The 15,230-nt window shown below is 37.2% G+C and overlaps 1 protein-coding gene across 1 annotated transcript in view; it reads right to left on the reverse strand.

Moving 5' to 3' along the window:
- TRHDE (thyrotropin releasing hormone degrading enzyme) overlaps positions 1 to 14,311 on the reverse strand; it is a 242,607-nt gene extending 228,296 nt beyond the window's left edge. Inside the window, exons 1-2 of the mRNA XM_063308675.1 lie at positions 13,521 to 14,311; positions 6,604 to 6,877 (exon numbers count right to left, since the gene is read on the reverse strand). Of these exons, the coding sequence (XP_063164745.1) occupies positions 6,604 to 6,877; positions 13,521 to 14,311 (1,065 nt within the window). The remainder of the gene's footprint in view (positions 1 to 6,603; positions 6,878 to 13,520) is intronic.
- Positions 14,312 to 15,230: the final 919 nt, after the last annotated feature.

Genomic DNA, 15,230 nt, shown 5'->3' on the forward strand with positions numbered 1-15,230 from the left:
AAGGCCCTCTCTTCTTTCTTCCTTTTAGCAATTACTTTGCTGGTAACTAAGCCTTCTTGCCGCTCCCCAGCCACCTCTTCATAGCAGCTTGCCAACCCCTCAGTTCCAACTTTCTGAAATAAGTCCACAGTCAATCTCAAAGGCAACCAATCCCTGAAAATAATTCTTTTGTACCTGATGATATCCCACTATTGCAGAACTGCCTAAATTGAGAACAATATTAATTCAAAAGATGCATTGTGTCTATTGCAATCAGATGAACAGTTAGCCTACAGTCATTTCGATTATCAGTCACACGATTAATACATGTAAAGTTATGCAGAAGATTGAAAATTTCTATTCAGCTATGTGCATTTGCCATACTTCCAATTTAAAACTATACAGAGGCAAAGGGTTTATATGTGGCACATAACTTATTTCCATTAAATGTCATTCAATTCATAGAGAAGCAGAGAATTTATATTACATTTATGCATTTAAACAGGGTAACCACAACTGCTGACTGGAGATTTTTTACTTTTATTTTTTGGGAAGTAAGCACTATACATGGACAGTATTTTCCTGGTGCATTCAGCTTGCAAATTCAAATACTGATCAATAACTGCCGACTGTATGTTTGTAATTCATGGGTTTTAGCATACTCCATTTTCTGTGGATGCATTTGCAAAATTGAAGTTATCTTATCTATTGTTAAACCCACACTCATTTGCTTACTAAAAGTAGTAAGACTTATGTATCATGTAGAGTTGGGTAAAATACTTTAAAATCAATAAAATAGCATTGCAAAACTAAAGAAGAAAGGTTTTATCAGACTAAAATGCAATAATCCATTTCTTTTAAATGCTATTTTTCTGGTCTTCAACCACTGAAAGCTACTCTAGATGTCTAGGAGCAAAGTGCTTATCACTTGCAAAATCATATTAAAATGCAACTATTTTCAATATTCATTTATTTTAAAAAGCACTTTTAAGAATTTTGTATTAAAAGAAATAAAGCATCAGTCAGAGGGTGTCCTGAACATTTTCCTCATTAGTTTCGAATCATATCCCCTTGTATTCATGTTCCAGATACAAGCTTGTGGACAAATAGACATCTGGAATTCTATTGAATGAAAACATAAAGAAATGAAATGCAATCCCCAAAAGCTAAAGGTAAAAAAAAAATGCCACTGTTTTCTGCTCATCCCTAAACACCTTTCTCTGTTAAAAACTGCTCCACACATTAATACATAACGTGTAATTTGTAAAATGTACCAGGACATATAGAAGCTTATGTGGTATATAATATTCACTTCATTGTATCTTTTTAAAGTCTTTGTCATCTTAATTGGAATTTTAACAAATGTTACTGTTACTTCACAGAAAACTATTTTTTTCCCCACTATGCAAAATTGGATTAAGCAGACACAACAACTTTGGGGCTAATTTAGCTTCAGACAAGTAACAAGATCAAAGATTTTAATTGCTTTAAGCAAACAATTAAAATCTCTTTCTAAGATGCGGTTATTTTATGTTTATTGATCAAATTTATATTTTACTTTTCTTCCAAGATGTCTATTTTGATTTACAGAGTTATACTTTTATCCATAGATAGCCTGGGCTGACAGAAAGCAAATAACCCACCACAATAAATTTGGTCCTTTTCCCTCATTACATTCCAAAACTAACTAACTAACTAACCACACACACACACAGTCACAATTAATTTTTGCTACTATGTTGCTTGGGTACTTGCTGACACAAGCATACATTTTAAAAGCAAAGATACCTGCTACATATAATCACTAATTTATAAAAATAACAGTTTTATTGCTCAGGGAGTTCTTTATGACTTAAAGCTGTCTCAGAAAAGATGGTTTTGTTTCAAAGTTCAAAGTCAGTTGGTGATTTTTTTAATGATTTCTGAATCCGTTTGAGTACCAGAATGATGTCACCAATGTCTAGAATTCTTAATACATCTAAAAGAAGGCAGTGATGAAATTCTCCAGAATATACAGTACCCACACTGAACTACAATTGCATGCAGTCCTGCTTAGTTTATAGTAAACATTTGTTCTACCACCCAATAGCCAGTTGGGTATCAGTAGGTTCTTTTAGGATTCAAGACAATAAACACATTCATAGAACAAAGAGCCCAAAAGTTTATTGAAGTGATATAAATTACGAGAGAAGGTATACCTAAACGTCCTTTCTGCAGACAGGAACTCTGAAAAAGACTGCGGACTGACCCCTTTCTCACGCCAGCTGGAATGTAGCACCTTCTCAGTCTATGCTGAAATTCCCAATTACCCTGACCTCTATTGGCTTATTTTTTTTCTCATAAGTGAAAGAGGATGATCTAATTTAAAACCTGAAGATGCCTGCTAAGAACGTTCCAGGGGGATGTCTTTTCTTGGCATCTAGCAATTCATCCTCCCTTTTGAAGAGTTATACATCTGTTCATTACAGCAATAAGGCTGAGATAAACAACATAAGTCTAGGACAGCAGGTGCATGTGCATCAAAGTCAGTACAAATAAGGTTATTAGAGGATAATCAAAAGAAATACAGAGTGCAAAGACAAGCAAATAATACAGTATGGAGTGATATAGAGTAATGTAGAGGTTTTCAAAGTATCAGGAGAAAAGTAGATCACATCACTACCCCTCCCTGCCATTTCTTCCACATGAACACTACAATGTCCATTTGCATTTCAAATTAATGTATTATATCAATATATATAATAGTGTTCACACTGCTTAAGACAGTTATTTTTAACATTCGTAAAAATATCTACAGAAACTAAAAACTAGTACTACATAAATATATGTTTTATTGGCACACTCAGAATTATAGAACACAAAGCTGAAGTGCAGAATATCTGCAGTCAGCCTCAAAATACATAATGACAATTGTTCAGTAAATCTGAATAACAAATGAACTGGAAATAAAATGTGAGCTGCTTATAGATACTCCAGGAATGGAAACAAGGTTAAATTAACTGTTCAGTTGCAATTCTTCCCTTGGAATTCAAAGCATTCAAATAATGTTCATTCCCCCCCAAAGCTACCCTGATATTTTAGTCTTAAAAATAAATTTAGACTGTACCACAGTCTGAAGTCTTTTGATTATTTAATATTATATTAGAATTTTATCTTCCATATGGATTTTTACTTTTCAACCTAAGAATTAAACAGTGGTTTCAAAGCTGAATCTGTAACCGTTTTCAAAGAATAGTGCATTACAATTATAGCCTAGTCTACTCCTGAATAGCATGGCAAGGTCAATATAAGATGACAGACTTTGAGATGGTTCTTCTTCCTGCATCACAGCAACCATTAGGCCAAGTAAGCCAATGTTGGGTAAAAACAGGAGTGTCCAGTACAGGTGAAAAAGGATGATCTACAGCTCTAAAAGTAGCAGACTAAGGATTCCTGCAGCCTTAATACACTAACAATGATATAAATATGCACTATGAAATAGCTATTGCAGGAATGTGTATGGTATAATGGTTAAGATCTTGGACTAAAATTAGGGCTCAAATCAACAGTTAGCCACCAAAGCTTACTGGCAGATTTTGGGCAAGACATTTTCTCTACCTATCCAACCTATCCATCTTTCAGGATTATATGCCATCTTCATATCCTGAAGGAAAGGCAAGATGGAAGAATAAGATAAGAAGGCAAGGGATTTGAGAAGCAAAAAGAAAAGGCTGAACAGCTCTTCCCTCAAGTCTTACACTGCAAAGAATGTTCTTTAACTGACGCATATCAGCAAAAACCAGCTCTGTATATCTGGGCAGTTCACCTTGGGCAAAATATTCATTTTGCACTTTTGCTTTGTCAGCATGTAAGCCTCCTTGGAAAGAATTTAGCAGCCATGGTGCATCCCACCAAGGAGCATTCAAGCCAGCATTTTGTTCTCCATAGTAACTAAACAGATACCTATGATAGGGCTACAAGCAGAACATTAACGTCTCCCACTTATGGTCCCCAATGATAATATTAACAGGCGTACTGTTTCTGTTACTGGAGATAATATACAACTATCATGATGAGTAACCATGAATTTTTCCAACCCAATCAATTCAAGGAACTCATTGTAGAAGTTAATTCCACAAGGTAACTTGTCCTTTTTAAAAGCTAAAAAGGCTTAAGACACTGTAGCTTCTCTGCACGCTTCTACATATAGCAATCAGCAATGAGTTAAACCACCTCCACTTGTATTGCTTCCTTTTCATAGCACATTCCAAAAAAGGTAAACTAAAATAATCTGTAACACGTTTATTTATCATATTTCTACCTGGTGTGATGTGTTAGACATCTAAGAAAGGGATTCTGGGTACAATGGTGCTGTAACCAGCTATGTTCTGTGCCACTCCTATCCCATTTAGCAATTATTGCATGATAGTTTGATACTTAATAAGTACTGACTCCAATCTGTTATGTCATAATGATGCCCATATATTCACATTCTTCAGAACAAACAAGCACTGAAAATATGAAAGTAGTATGGTCTGTTCCCAAGCAAATGTTTTGGTCTACTAAAATGCATCCACAAATGACTTCATTTCTTAACATTACATGCCCCAATTGATGCATCACCAAATGGTATCTCTCCCTTTAAACATTAACATTCCTCTTTCCTCCCTGCTTAATGTATATATGCACTTATAGTGACAACTGTAGTATCTCTATGCTGGCAACTACACAGTTGCACGTAGTTTTATAACAACTTCTCTGAGCAAAAGACCATTAAAGATAAATGCTATTAATCTACAGTACCTTTATGCTAGTGTATCACTGCTCTTTACTTAATGGAATTTGAAATTTATTCAGGTGCAAATTACTAGATATTATTCTGATTCAGAGAAAACACAGTCAGATCAAACTACATGTTCAATGTAGAAATCAGAAATACCTGTATAAAATGTAATTATCCACATATCTTTTGAACAAAGAGATCAGGTAAAATTAGGTCACCAGATGAGTTCACTGTAACCACTAAATATACCCTCAACTGATAATTCATTCTTCAAGTCATTGCAATGAATAGCATAATAAGTAAACTATATAGCTCTTAAGTCATATGTAAAAGTGTTGCAGTTATTTTACAAATGAAAAACAGTAAAGAAAACTGTGATTTGGCTTTAGGGAACTTCAAATGAAAGCTAAGTCATAAGTAGTACAATTCAGACACTTCAGTATAACTTTCTGAGAATTATATCTCAGGGAAGCAATTCCTACTTTTACAATACTTGCTGTGAGTTGAGGAGAAATATGTATTATAGTTTTGCAATCCAAAAGATTTTAAGATAATTGACATTGGTCTACTTTTCAGTCAACAATAAATCTCAAGCACCCTTACTACAGGGCAGGTCCCACTGAACAGTGTGAAATGAATGGCATACATTACATCTGCAGAAGTTCCACCTATATATTTTAACAACTTGCTTTTAAATAGAATTTACACCAGCTCAGCCAGTGGGATATGCTGTGCTATAACACTAGTGGTGACAGCTGAGGGGCATAGGTAAAGGATGGTGCTGAGAAGACAGGGAGTGGGGCAAGCATGTTAATGGGATACGCCATGTCAGGACATTAGCAGTGACTGAGCAGGCATGGGACAGCATTGGAAAAATCAATGAGATATGCTGTTCTCCATGTATAGACTAAAATATGTGCTTTGGTTCAGGTACAGATCCATGAAAACAACTGTTTGATGCAAATAATGGTTTGTGCACAGGATATTTTACATATCCTACTAAAAATGTAAACAAATGACTTAGTCTTTAATTTGTAATTTTATTACTACCACAAATGATTTGGATTAAACAAAAGAACATTTTTTTTCCATTTGACTTTCAACAAATGTGAATTAGCAGGAAGTTTTTAAATCATTTAGCTGGCAAAATTGCTTGTATATATTTTGGTTTATTATGTAGTTATGTATATGATATTTATACAAAAGAAAACTGACATCAGTAGACCTTCCTTAATGTATCAAGGGTTTGGCTTTCTTCAATTACCATAAACCACATCATAAGACAAGTAAATATCTCCTTCAACTGGAGTACCAAGTAAAGGCTATGATGAAAAAGTCAAATGGAGGAAGTACAATATAAATGTAAATAAAATACTTCCGCACAAACATGTGCATGCAGCTAACTTACATTATAAAACCTAATCATCAATGATGTAAAAATGTGGCTGAAAATCCAATCAGAAATCTTGCATTCCAATTATGCATATTTCTACAGACATACTGTAGTAATTGAACAGGACCATAGAAAGGCTCGATGGCAAAATTATTAAAAATTTTCTGTGATAGAAAAGCTAATGTTTGTTAATAGTTGACATTTTCAAGCTAATGATTTGAACAGAAAAAATTTTGAGGTGGTCAATAAAATTCCAGCAACAGTTAATATCATCAAGAAGACTTCTACGCTGCAGGTACTCGAGGCTGTCAATATAATGTGCTAATTGGATGTCTACAAATTAAACAGAAATGGTCATTATCCAAAGAGATATATCTGAATAAGTAAACATTTTTATCTGAGCATGTCATGTTCATTCCCAAAACAACAATATTTCCCAATGAAATTATGTAGACTGGATAATACTTACTACAACACCATTCTTTGTGGTAGTCTCACGGTATGTAAAGTTGCAAACAGCCCAGGCGAGGTAATATGTGGACATGAGTGGAGTTTGTGCAAAGTGATCTGTAACCCATCCATCTTCTTCAGAAACAGAAGTTTCCACAGGCATATTAGACAAAGATAAATAGGTTGCTTGATGTTTGATGCTGATTTTAAATGTGGCCTTGTAGATAGGCTCATCAAAGCAAGGAAAGGCTTTTCTGGCATGTGTAGGAGAAAACTGTGTAACTGCAAGAAACCTGGAAGAAAAAAGATTGTTTTTATTCAAAACTGGATGCAAAAAAAATTGGTAAAATATTGCCATGCAAAAGAAAAAGAAAATCATAGTGGAAGAGAAACAGCAAAGTCATTGAGAAGCATTGTCAACATTTTTTTTTCCTTTTGGACTAAAGTTACTTGGTTTAGAATGACTTTCAATTGTGTATAATTAGAATTATTATGGCCAAATTTATGTAATTTAGTATTTATGTAATTATAGCCAAATCTATATAGATTTTTATAAAATACATGTTTTGTTAAATTTGAGAAAGAGTTTTGAAAGGGCAGTAGTATAAAACACTTCTGTCAGACCCAGCCCAAGAACAAGTGAACATTCCAGCCAAACTCCAGTTCTTTATTTGCTCACAAAATCTTGTTAATTCCATATAGACAGAATCTTGCCAGACTAAAGCTACTCTACATAACCTAAAGGAAAATAACCTGGGAGGTTCTAGGGCGGGGCTAGTCTGAATCTCTTTGTCTTCCCACATTCCAGCTCTGGACTGTGTTTTCTCTTATCTTGCTCCCCTCCTTGGAATGTGTTCCCTCTTTCCTGAGAACCAGCAGTGTTACTGAAGTCCATCACATCTTCCTATCTAGATAAAATCAAAATTACATTTAAGACTAGATAAAATATTTATCTTGATGGTTCTATCAACATGGTTTTTAAAAGCTCTTCAGGTAGCTTACAAAGTGCTACAACCTATAACAGAATCTTAAGAATAAATCCAGTACAAATGAAAACAAGTAACAATGGTTTACAATCACATTAATGACTTAATTACCTTTTGGGAACTCTGTAGGAAATCCAGTACTAACAATGCACTCTGACTTCATAATGCTGAATAGTGCATTGTTAGTACTGGATTTCCTACAGAAGAATAAGAATACTTTTTTTGTGTGTGCGCCTTTGAGTTAGTGTTGATTCCTGGTGACTGCCTGGACAATTCCCTGCAGTTTTCTTGGCAAGATTTCAGAAGTGGTTTGCCATTGCCTGTTTCCTAGGGCTGAGATAGAGTGACTGGCCCAAGGTCCCCCAGCTGGCTTCATGCCTAAGGCAGGACTAGAACTCATGGTCTACCGGTTTCTAGCCCTGATGCCTTAACCACTATACAAAACTGGCTCTCATAAGAATACTTTGGAAAACTATTATTTTCAATTGTTGTTTTTACAAGCAAAGTGTGAGTAATATTACAAATTTAAGTTATAGACTAGATGCCAATCTTGTCCCTATCAGTAATGATTCCCTGATATATTGCTAATATAATTTATAGCTTTTATCAAATAAACAATACTAAGAAAGACTGTCAAATATATAGAATAATTGGCTTAGTTCAGAGGATGATTTACAGCAAAATTTGGACTACTTTTTCACTCTTTACTTGCTTATAAAGAGAAGGAGTGAAAGCTTCTATTTTTGGTTTTGAATATACTGTAAGTCCAAATTATAAAACAAACTAGAAACAAGCATTGCTTTCAGAACCTAATTTGTTAACTAAAATAAAGCACAATTTCCTAAGTTTTGATGTAATGGAATATTGCAAATTAATCAACATCAGTTTTTAATCTCATTCTCAGAATTGTGGAGAAAAAGAGAAGAGACAGCATGGAACCCCAAGGTCATAGCATAGCATTTTGTTTATAATTGGCCTTTATCTAGTTCCAGTGGAAAAATACAGATCTAATGATGGAAGGACAGTGGGTGTTTAACAACTACTGAAAATCATTCCCCATTCTACATGTTGATATGCCTGCACAATCATTACATCTATTACTCATATTGTTACAACAGGTTACTATAGCCAAGATAATGACGGCTTGTTTTACTGACTTGAAAGACTTTAAATCTTCATTTTATTTCTCTATCATTTTCTTATTTCCCTTTCGTCCAAGAAGAAAAAGTAATGAAATTCTGTGTACCAGAGCTATCAAACCTGATGGAAGTCTTGAAATTCGGTTCAGCTTCTTTCAGCCATACATTTATTTGCATGAGATTTAACACTGTAGATTTTTAGGCAGAACATGTTTTTTTTTTAATTTAGGTTGGTGTATAAAATAAAAAACAACACAGTCTGACAATATTTTCTAACATTCTTCAAAGACCAAATATTACTAATGCTATTTTTCAAACAAATGCATGTAACAATGACATTTCAAATGAAATGGGCCTCTATTAAAACTGATATTTTTAAAAGTTTGATAGGTTCTACAATATTCAGATTTCTGTAATCATTTCACTGAAAATTCAAGACATGTTCTAAATTGTTAGGACATGATTAAATAAATACTAAATCCCACTAGTCTTCCTACTAATGCCTCTTCATGTTCCCAGACTACTTTCAAAATTCTTTTCAACTTTCTGACTAATAATTTCAAGTATTTAGCTTTTCTAACTGACTAATAATTTCAAGTATTTAGCTTTTGGACTTGGCATAATCTCAAAAACCTCATTAAAAAGAATTATTGAAATGCCTACAATAAAGGCTAAAATTATTAAATTGACTTTAAAAATTCATTGTGGTAAGTTAAAACATATATGATAGCTGAAAATATACATTCTAAAAATGGTTCAAGATATAATTATTTCTTGAAATAATTGGTTATTCTATCTCATTCCCAAACCACTGATGTCAGAATATCTGGACTAAAATTAATTGCATGACTAAATTTTCAGTCAGACTGAATGAACTGATACAGTCATTCTTCAGATTCATAATAAGTATCAGAAGAACCATACTGAAAAGTTACTTCTTTTTAAATTATTTATAGATGAAACTGATGTTGACCTGGTGATAATTTCTGTTGCATGAAAGACTTGCAAATACCATTCTTAGCCCTCAAATACTAAATTATATGTGTGAGAGATCAATCATGTCTTTGTATTAACTTCCCCAGGAATAAATGATTATGTTCTAATACATTGTGTTCTATGTGCTGCATATAAATGAAATGCAGTAAAAGCTATTAATATATTCTGATACTGGTTGAAAATAAAGAGGAATTAGATGGTTAAAATGTGATCATAGCTAGTGGGCCTTGTGGGGTATTTAATAACATGGTGGCTTCAGTACATTAGAAAACATATCTTGACTATCAAGTCATTTATTAGAGCAATGCAAATAAAATTAGAAGTCTGTGATACTGCATATGCTTTTCTTAAACTTCAGAATTTACACACATGTTAGCTGATAACAGGATTACATCCCAAATGTGTAATTATAGGAATGAAAAACTTACAGGATGCCTTCCTTGCATACAAATGACAGTAATTTGCATACTACCTTTTCTATTAAAAAGGCAGACATGTTTCCTAAAACATCTGTCTAGGAGTTAGTTTTGAAAAGTAACTAAGCTGTTAAGGTTGAAGGAATTGTTCTGTTCTAGTATATACAAATCCGATCCCCAATTCATTTTTAGGACAATCTGTATATGATGTCCTTTAAATTACTTTAATGTCGGCAATGTAGAGCAATGAACAAAATCCGCTTTTATTTTAGCATTTTCATTTTACTTTAGAACATTAAAGATTAAATTACTTCAATGGGAAAATCAGCATTTTCAGAATGCCACCAATATTTTAGAAATATTTATGGTATTTGTCAAGATAGTCAAGAGATTAGCACTACCTACCTCTCTCTCTCTATATATATATATATCGCTCTTAAGGAAAACTTATATTACTACTGGATCAAATGAACAAATCAATGAAATCTATGTCTGCTAAAGTCAACTAAACAAGTCAAAGGACATAACTTAGGAGCAGTTTAAATAATTGTTGTGCAACGAACATGTTGATACATGCTTTGTGTGCTGATTACTAATTTCCTGAACTGCTGCATAATCCCATGAAAACTCTGAAATCATTTTAACTATAGGCCATTCTGTTTCCAACTATTATTGACCTGAACTATCATTGAGCTAATATCCAGATATATTTTTCCACAGAAATGTGTTCTAGATCATGATTGGCAAAACTTCTGATTTTTCCAAAAGGAAAATATTAAACAATCCAATGTGGTCTGCCCTTCAAAAATACTTTTCTCTCAAAAAAGTACAAAATGCTTGATCTTCTCTATGTGATATTAGGTATTGATCTGTTGACTTAAATAGAGCTGGACCAATTTACAGCAATTTAAAATTTTGTTCTGTGCACTCCTTTAATAACAGAACAATCCTATGACAGTCTACTCAGACGAAACTTCCACGGTATTCATTGAGGATTATTTGCAAATAAGTGGGTACAAGACTGCAACATAAATATATATTCAGTAAATAACTGTATGCGAATAGATGCTATAAATATATAAAAACTATTATTTATTTATTATTATTTATACAATTTATATAGCCTCCTGTCTCACAAACAAGCAACTCTAGGAGGCCTACAACTATTACCAACAAACTATTGGTAACATATCTTCTGTGTGTGTGTGCATACACTTAGATTTGTTTGCAATTGTTATATTATTGCACATGCATTGATTACTTAGAATTTTGCGACAACCTTTGGATTACTCCATCGCACTTGCCATCTTTTCTCTTTATTTTTTAATGTTTTCTTTTAATTTCTTTGTTTGATAGTTGTGAACTGCCCAGAGCTGTCGTGAGTCGGGCTGCATACAAGTTTAATAAATTATAATTATTACACAGCTTAGAAAGGCAATTTGTCTCAAACTATATGTCTTGGAGTGTGGAGGCAGTAGACTTTTAATGAACCATATGCTGCAAAATCACCTCACAACATTTCTGAGGAAAGTCAGTACTTGCACCAAGAAGAGAAGGTTGGCATAATTGAGCTGAAGGCATTTTTCTCACTTTTTGGGTGGCAATGACTTAAGAAAACTATTTGCTCAAGATAAACTCTCAAAGAAATTATGAGGTGTACAGAATAAGATTGTGGTTGGATTTTCAATCATGTGCAGTATGAAAATAAATTCATTCTAGATTTCTGACAAAATTATCAGAAATTTAGTTTTGCTTTCTTTAAGCCAGAGTCCAGGTTTTGATCTTTGATCTGTTGGATAAAAAGCCTAAACCAGTTCTTAACAGACTTGGTCTATAATGGGGTCGAAAAGGGGAGTGAACTACTTAAGAGCCACCAGTAAAGAAGCCCAAGCTTCCTTCTCAACTGCGGAGTATCCTTGGAATGGGTGGTCTGAATCATAACAAGGAAAGGAGTGCTTTTCTCTGCTTGAAATTCTGTCTCTGAAACTTCCCCTTCCATAGCCTCTGCTGTCTCAGAGAATTCACATTTACTATCACAGTCTAAACCACCACCCCTAATTGTAAAATACTTACACAAAGATATGCTGAAACAAGCAGCTTGCTCCAAAATTGTCCACAAGTTCACTGAAGTTAAGTCCTTTGCAGTCCACTTGTACGCAAAGAAAACACTTCCTCAATATACTGTAGCTCAGGTAGTATTAGTATTCTTTAAAAGCTTCTCAATAAGAGAAACTTTATTAAATTCAATAAAACTAAGTTCCTTTTATCTCAATTGTTCTGCTTGTTGATGTAAACAAATGCATAGGGAACAGTGCCAAGTTAAAAAGAATTGACTACCTACTCTTATAGCAACAGTAAGCAATCTGGTGCCTTCTAGATGCTTGGGACTACAATTCCCACAATTGCTTGTTATTGGCAATTCTATCAGAGAGCTGAAAACCCAAAACATTGGGAAGACCCCAGGTTGCCTATTCCTGCCTTGGACCTTATGCTGTCATGCAAGAAGTAACGGGCTAGTTAAGTACAGCTCTTTTACAGGCTTGAACAACATTTGCAAGTGATTCTCTTAAAATCCCAGGGTCCATTACTGTTACAAGCTATAAGTAGAAAAGTCCAGTTCCTTGCCACCCACAGCTGTAAAAAACTAATGCAGCACAAGGAACTGTCCCAGTTTTTCCTAGGATTGCCACACAGGACTCTGAGGAGCTATCTGATATAGGTTTGCCTTTTTGTGAATAAAACCAAGGATAAATGCAGGGAGACCCCACTGTGCAGCTACAGGTATAGCAGAATAAAATTAGGTTCCTGTTAGTTTTACTATACCAAGAAGAGATCTCACCTCTTAACTACATTTCAGAATCAGAACAGCCTTTCAGTTGTTCTAAGATCTTCAACCTTAAAATACTCTATAATATACTTGCAGTATTCCTAGCTTCTCTCTTTTATCTGGTTCTTTTTTAACAGGAAAGGTTTAAGCCACTAAATAAATTGCAGATAGAAGGACAGTTAAATTCCAGATTTAATTAATCAGATCCTACCTAAGTTAAGCATTAACTTTTCTGGAGGGACAGGATAAAGTTTAAGTATGCTTGCATAGAAACTTTTGCAGAAGTTTAATTCAGGTGGATTTAACTTCAAAGATATCCATTTCTCAGACATCAGGAGATCTTTTAAATATGCCTATAAAGTCTTTTACGTTGTAAAAGAAAAAGTTAAATTAAAAATTGAAATAAAGTTTTTGTGGGTACTGGGAAGCTAAACTTTTGGTTAACAGGACCATATATTAATAGAAATATTGCCCTTGTGCGAACCTCCAGGGAGAGTATTTTGCTCCTACTTTTCACAATAAAGAAGGGAAAGAGGATAAAGGAAGGACAAGCACGGAAAGGAGATCGATACCTTCTCTCCCCATAGAGGACGTAAGAGCTGCGGAAAAACCCCAACAGCTCGTTTTCGATTGGAGCGTTGTAGAGTATCTTGAGGTTGTAACTTCTCTGTACCTCTAAGCTCCGATTGAGGACTATCACGAAGACCTGGGTCTGCGGATAAAGGAAGAAGCCGGAGACGTGCAAGGCACCGGCCAGCCGGTCCTCAGCCACGCGGACGGCTTCGATGTGCATGCGGTGGGCGTGGAGCACGATGTAACGGGTCGCGTTGAGGCACTCGACTTGCACGTTGACCTCGCCGCTGAAGGTGAAGTTCTCCATGAAGACGCTCAGCATCAGGTTGTAGTGGAGGGGGCGCAGGTGTCCGGGAAGGCGCAGCTGAGTCCAGGGCGGCTGCTCCCGCCGCCTCGGCCACTCCTCCTCCTCTTCCTCTTCCCCTCTTGCAGCTTCCAGCGCCACTGTCTCTACCTCTCCAGTTCCAGGGGTTTCCCCGGCGCTGTTCTGGTTCAGGCGGGCACTTCCTGCGGGGGCTGCGGCTGCTGCCGGGACACTCCGGTTGCCTGCCCTGCCTCCTGGGCCGTCAGCCGCGGTGCCGCTGCTGCACTCCTCGATGCGCACGCTGAGCAGCACAGCGATCATGGTGACCACCAGCAATGCGAGGATGGAGATGGCGAAGCCCATCACCAGGCGCTTGTGCACCGTTATGTGTCGCTCCGTGGTGCGGGGTCGCACTGCCGCCGCGTCTGCCCACTGGCCCGAGAGTCCCCGGCCACCGTTCCTCAGAGCAGCGTCCTCCTCGATCATCCTGAGGCGAAGGATAAGCTCTTCTGCCGCTTCTCGGCCAGGAACATCAAAGTAGCGCCACCCTTGGCTCCTCCCGCGGGGCTGCCGCCGTCCCCTGCCGGGGCCAGGAAGGCATCAGAGACCGCCGAGCGGAACGGGGAAAGGGGGAAAAGACAGGGGAAGCACCTAGCAGAGAAAAAGCCCGCTGCTTCTGTTCTTGCTGCCTCCCCGCCTCCTTCTGCCGCAGCCGCTGCGGGTGTCACTTTGCGAGGAGCCCTTCGCACTCCCTAAGAGCAGCACCGGCGGCCGGATGAAAGCTCCCCGCGCCCCATGTGGGAGGAAGGCGGGAAAGGGGCGGGAGGAGGAGCCGCGGAACCCCGTGGAGAGCCGATTGGCAGCGAGGACTTAAGGCTCCAGGCGTTCTCTTCTAGGCTGGGCGCCGTTTCTCGCTCGCCGCTGGAAGGAGCGAATCTTGCGTGGGTTCAGTGAAAGAGCAAACCTCCGGATGGCCGCGTCCTCGCTCTCCGCGGGGCTACTTATTCGCTCCCTCAAACTCGCCGCGCCACAAACTCTCCTCCCACTTAGCCTCTCTTGGCTTAAAGGGTCCGCGGTCTGCTTCGCCGGCGCCCATTCTTGCCTCGACGGCTCAGGCGCTTCCAAGAGAAGGAACAATTCAAGGCGAAAAGGGTCTTGGCATGGAGGAGGAGGACCAGGAGCCAGCAGCTGACTTTTTCAGTTCCGCTCAGCTTTGGCTTCCGGGCACCTGCAGGCACCGCTTTGCACACACTTCGGCAGTGGCTCAGGCTGACAAGTCCGTCTGTGTTAGCGCGCGAAGCTTAACTGGGCTACGGGGACTGCTGGCGGTCCCGCGCTCTGTTCCGAGTTCGGAGTCCGTGGGTTGGAAACAACCCCCCCGACTCCTCGAGATAACTCGTCGGGA

This window comes from Candoia aspera, chromosome 7 (assembly GCF_035149785.1).
Source record: "Candoia aspera isolate rCanAsp1 chromosome 7, rCanAsp1.hap2, whole genome shotgun sequence".
Taxonomy (NCBI): domain Eukaryota; kingdom Metazoa; phylum Chordata; class Lepidosauria; order Squamata; family Boidae; genus Candoia; species Candoia aspera.